At 51.6% G+C, this 5,864-nt stretch overlaps 1 protein-coding gene across 10 annotated transcripts in view; it reads left to right on the forward strand.

Annotated features, from left to right (window-relative positions):
- Positions 1-5,864, forward strand: part of TMEM266 (transmembrane protein 266) — a 134,869-nt gene that overhangs the window by 110,575 nt on the left and 18,430 nt on the right. For all 10 annotated transcript variants that reach the window (XM_023652779.2, XM_070232921.1, XM_023652810.2 and 7 more), the window contains one exon: positions 3,059-3,248. In XM_023652779.2, the coding sequence (XP_023508547.1) occupies positions 3,059-3,248 (190 nt within the window). The remainder of the gene's footprint in view (positions 1-3,058; positions 3,249-5,864) is intronic.

Genomic DNA, 5,864 nt, shown 5'->3' on the forward strand with positions numbered 1-5,864 from the left:
CAGGATTCTGTGTGTGACTAGGATCAGGATTCTGTGTGTGACCAGGATCAGGGCTCGGCATTGGAGCTCAGGCTTTGTCTCAGAGTTGGGCTAGGGCTGGGGCTCAGTTTGTGGCTGGAGTTAGGGCTCAGTCTGAAACCATGGAATTTAGTAAAGCTGACTAGTTTCATTCATTTATTCATTTGTTCAACAATATTTATTGAGTGCCTCCTGTGTACCATGCAACAAAACAGATAAGATCCCTGCTCTTCCAGACGTATTCTATCAGGGGGTGAGGGTGGCAGTGGCGTGCTGGAGCTCTCACTGGCTCATGAGAGCCAACTGTGTACATTTCTTCCAAAATCTGCATGACATCATCTTGGTAATTTGAAATCAGCCATAGTGGGAGTATTTACACCACAGAGATTAGCACACACTACAAATCAGGCCTCTTTTTTTTTTCTGCCAGCATAGAACTGCAGGTGTGAGAGAGGAAAACCAATAGGCAGACTTTAAAGAAAATGGTGGAGTGACGTATTTATCTGATCTCCTTCCCAAAACTCCACTAAAATGATAGTAAAGAAAAAAAAAATTGTAAACACATAAGAATTAGCAAACTGTCTCTTTAAGTCCTGTCCATCAGGACAAAGAACATAAAGATTTCAGTGGATTTGGGGAAAATGGAGAGTGGATGAGAAAGGGGTAACTGATCTAGCAGAGTGGAGAATTTATAACTAAAGTGCCCACAGAGGAGGACAGTGAGGGAAATGGGTTAATTCTTCCCTCAGAACTCCTGAGAGTTTGAGTCGAAGTGGGTGAGTGTGAAAGTGACCACAGGGGGTTGGCGAAAAGTCTGTACACATAATATTTGAACTCCCTGGGCCTCCTCCCAAATCCTACACAGCCAGGAGACCAGACTCCCCAACCCTACAAGAGTCAAGAGGTTTGTCCTCTGGAGAAATTGAACTACAAAGCTGGGAACTGGATTAGGCAGGGGCCCGGGGAGAGATGCAGGGCTGAAAATGAGGATTAAGTGGAAGTCCTTCCATCTAACAGCGGGACCCTCTGCCCATTCCCCTGCCCTGCTCCCAGCACAGAGGCAGCCAGAGGTGCGTCCTCAGGCAGGAGGCTGACAAACTCTCTGAAAAACTGAGTGGTCCCAGAGATAAAACCTGTGAATGCCCCGATGCCAGTTTGCTGCCCAGCCACCCCAATGTTAGTGAATGTTTTAACTGTGTGTTTCACTTTCATCAAAAGAAAAATAATAAAACATATAAATAAGCAAAAATATCAGAATGTGCTAAGTGAGATACAGAGAATTCAAACAGACTGATGTGATGGAGTGCCTGGGTGGCTGCCTTAGTGGAGGGTTAGGGGAGGCCCCTCTGAGGGTGAACCGGCCATGTGATCTGGGAGCAGAGAGCACAGCTGGGGAAATGGCCCTGCAACCAACACACACTTGGTGTATTTAAGGAACTACGAGAAGGGCCATGTCACAGGGGGAGGTAAAGGGAGAAAGGATGAGATGAAGTGGGCAAGGTAGGCAGGGCCAGATCGTGCACCTGCTTTGTAAGCTAAGGGGAAGGAGTTTGGGTTTTCTCCCAACTGAGGTTTATGGACAAGGGGGTGACATGATCTGATCTAGGTTTGAGAGAATCCCTCTGACTCCTGTTGGAGAACGGCTGGTAGAGGGCTGTAGAAGCTGCAGGTGAGAGCTGGCAGTGGAGGTGCAGGGAGGTGGGCAGACTTAGGGTAGCACTGGGAGGTGGAGCTGGACTTGGGGGCAGATTGGATGGTGGGGTGAGGGAAAGCAAAGAAGCAGGGAGGTGACTCCATTCCTGGCTCTGGCGAAAATGAGATGAAAACACCTGAGGAGCAAGTTTGGGGACACAGTGAAGAGTCCTGTTTTGACTAGGTTGAGTGTGTGACTCCTGTGACCTAATTGCTTGTTGCTGTCAGGTAGGTAGTTGGAGGTGTGAGTCTGACATTGCAGGGAGGAGTCAGGGCCAGAGATTGGGCTTCATGTGCAACTAGGTAATCTCCTAGCTGGGGAGCCCAGGCCCTGGGCCTCCCTGGGACCCTCTCCCTCCCACCTGCTGCAGGTCTTTGGAGCTTTGACAGGAAGTTGTGCAGAAATGATGCAGTGTGCTTGGAACACTAGGTGGCAGTGAAGGCTCTCCTTTTGCTGAGCCCGCAGTGCTTCCTGCAATGCCAGACCCAAACCTTGCCTCCCCCAGATGGCCCAGGGTGTGAATAGCCGTCTCAGCGACAAACCCAAGAGGCATCTGGAAGCTTCTCCAAGAAGCTTTCCCCAACAAAAAAGTAAACCAAAATCCAAATGTGTGCAGCTTTTTACAAAGCCCTTATGAAGCACCCAAGTCCTCCAGAGAGCTCTATGGGATGAAAACCCCCATTTTACTGATAAGGAAACCAAGGTCATATGGCCAGTAAGCCACAGGGCTGGGGCTGGAGCCCAGTCCTGTCTGACTGGGAGTCATCCACTGCCCTCAGAACACCTCCTAGAAGAGGGAAGTGGGTATTTCTGGAAGACAAATGAACCAACGGAAAGTCCAGCAGGCCCCTGATGCCAAAATGGGCCCCCAAGGCTGGGTGGCCCTCATGTTTAGCGTTTCCTGTGTTCCATCCATCATCAGTGTAAGACACCTGAATAAGGCTCTCACTTTGACAAGAACCATTTGGGTCTCACATTTAGGCAAGTAGTGAGAGCTGGATTCAAACCCGGTTTTCCTGGTTCCTCCTCCAGTGCCCTTCCCACGAACCACAGTTGTATTTCTTCTCCCGGCCATCTTGTCCTCAAAACGGGGCCATACTACACAGTATCAGAAATGAGACACAGGAACACACATTATTACTTGGAAAAAGCTCCATAAATGTCAGAGGCTCTTGGGATTAGTGTTAGGAGACGTGTAAGGAACACTGCATCCAGCCTTTGGACACTCAGCTCATTCCTTCAGCCCATCTCCTTCCATGAGCAAAGCGCCCCAGATGTCGGGCCGGGGCGAGTCCAGGCCCCCGCCCACCTGCCTGGCGCAGCCTACCACCCATCTCTATCTTGCAGTTTGAGATCCGACAGCTGCGGGCGCACCTGGCGCAGCAGGACCTGGACCTGGCAGCGGAGCGTGAGGCAGCGCTGCAGGTCCCTCACGTGCTCAGCCAGCCACGCAGCCGCTACAAGGTGCTGGAGGCCGGCACGTGGGCAGAGGAGACGGCGGCCGAGAGCGTCGTGGAGGAGCTGCAGCCTTCGCAAGGTGAGCCCGCCCGTGGCCCCGAAAGTCCCTTCGTGCAGAGCCCCCTCCTTCCCCTGCCCCATGGCCCGCTCCCAGAGGCGGAGCTTGTCTCCTTGCAGGGCTGCGCCCCCTCCTGGGCCCATGATTGCGGGGAGAGGGAGGGACACCCTCAGATCAGTGGCCCCCAGGACTACCTTTCTGAGCCCAGGAGAAAGCGTTTAGTCAAGCTATCTTGACCACACCTCACCTCGAAATGATCTTAGTGAGTTGTACTCGTTTCATGCCTGTGGGCCCCAGGCGTGCTTGCATGTATCATCTCCCCAGTCCTCATAGCAACCACTGCCTTATGACTTTCCTGTTGTATGGATGAAAAACCTGAGACCTAGGAAAGTTGTCTAAAGGCGCATCATTAATAAATGACAGAGCTAGGCTTCAAGCTGGGTGCCTGGGACTATCCTACTGGACTGCCTGGCCTACTAGGACCCTGATAATAAGTCCGGGACTGGGGTCAGAACAGCCCAGAACCTAAACCTTGGAAATGGTAGGGAATTGGTGGGCACGCGATGTTGGTGGAGATGGGAGCAAGGGCCATAACCCAGGCAGAGTACTGAATAGAAGGCCAGCTGTGTCACCTTCTACTTTAGCTTTCTGGGCCTTGGTTTTGCTAGCTATCATCAAATGGGAACAATGCTGAGCCTTCTTCCCAGGGTTGTCGTGAGGCTCAGGGAAGTGGGTGCACGTGGCCTCCAGAGCTGCCAAACAGTCCTGCAAATGTAGGTGGTATTGTTTTGTGAGCAGGGCTGAAAATGTCCTCAGCAAGTGTCAGATTTGGGCCTTCTCAGCGTGTGAGAAGCCTGTATTCTGATGGGCTCAGGCCAGGGATCGGGCCTCAGGGGGTGGAGAGCCCAGAGGGGATCCCGGGAGCCTCGATGCAGGTCCTTCTGCCAAGCCACCTTTCCTGCTCACGTCTGAGTCCTCCCTGCTCTTACTTGCACCTAGAAATGTTATCGCTAAAATGATGGTTAAGGGGTCTCTTTACCAAGAAATTCTTTTAAATATTGACTTCCTCTAATAATTCAGAATACATTTCCAGGTTCACATTTTTAACCTAAAGGTAAGGGAAGCAAGATTCATCAGACTGCTCCGAGGGAAGCTTTTTACAGTGTGATCTCATTTCATCCTCATACCTCCCTTCTCTCATATGGAGAAGGAAACTCAGACCCAGAGTGGCCAAGATAATTTCAGAGGGTCACACATAGGAAATGGTGGTGCTAGGCTTGGAACCCAGCCTTGTGGGACCCTAAACCCCAGCTTGATCTAGGGCCCCCTGCACCTTGGCACACCGTGTTCCGCTTGCCAGGGCCAGGAGGACAGCCAGGCAGGGCTGGGCAGGGTGAGAGGCCAGAGCTCCAGACTCTGCTACTCCCCAGCTCTATGACTCAAGGCTTCAGTGTTCCCTTCTGTAAAGTGGACTCTTAACTCCAGCTGTCTGCCTCACAGGACCTACGAGGAGCTGATAGAGGTGAGAAAGCCCTGCAGGCTGTAAGGCACTTACAGGTTTTGGGGAGTGGGATGGTTGCTCTTATGATCTTTTGAGAGACCTTTAGATCTTAGAACTACAGAATTTGGAGGCTTAGGAGGGACTTCTGAGTCCAACCCTTCAGCTGATGCGTGAATCCCACCTGTAACCCCTACCAAGAGGCTGTGCAGCCTTAGTTTACCTTCCTTTAAGAAAAGGCACTCTGAAACTCTCAGGGAAGCCCATGCCAACCCAACTTCAAAAGGCTCTGCCTATTAGAAAATTCTTCCTCTGGCTGAACTGAGGTCTGCCCCTTGGCACCTGCCCTCTCCACTTGGCCGCAGTTTTCATGCATAGGTCTGGTAGGTGCCCTCCCAGCTGAGGCAGACTTTTAGAGACCGTCACCTGCATTCCCACAGCCAGTCCTGAGGGAACAAGCTGTCCAAGTTCTTGCTGCACTGCCCCTCCCTGAGTATTCCATTGTTTTGGTCCCTCTCAGAGTGACATCCAGAACTAAATGCAGTTCCTGGGGAGCTGCAAGACCAGGGTTGGGTGCTGAGGGGCCACCCCTGTTTTTTTTTGTACTGAACCCAAGACCCCTGTGATGTGACTGGAAGGCTCCCCAGCCTTGTGGTAGCTGCCTGGCTTGAGCTCACAGCTGACCCAGGCCCATGTGTTCCCCACTTGGCTCTGCTGAGTCCTGTGTCCCCAAAGCCCATCCTTGGGCAGTGGCTTTTTGTACCCCATACAGAATTTTACATTCATCTGGGTTCAGCTGCAGCTCATTCGATTCCTGCTTATACTCTGGGTTTCTTGGGCTGATCCTGACTCACAACCCATCACCAATTCTTGCTGGTTTTACTGTCTGTGTGTATCTTGAAACATTCCCCTTCTTCATCTTTATTGTTCAGCCTTTCTCATCTCTGGACCTTGCCCGGCTCCTTGATCTCAGCATTGCCCCCATAGGTGCCCTCTGCAGTCCTGTGTGCACATGCACACACACACGCGCACACACACACACAGTGATCTTTCCAAAATCTTCTATGTCACTCCCTGACTTAACCCCTTGGCTCGTATTTGGTAGCGCTGCTGAAACAAAGTACTGTAAACCGGACAGC

The sequence above is a fragment of the Equus caballus genome, chromosome 1 (assembly GCF_041296265.1).
Source record: "Equus caballus isolate H_3958 breed thoroughbred chromosome 1, TB-T2T, whole genome shotgun sequence".
Classification (NCBI taxonomy): domain Eukaryota; kingdom Metazoa; phylum Chordata; class Mammalia; order Perissodactyla; family Equidae; genus Equus; species Equus caballus.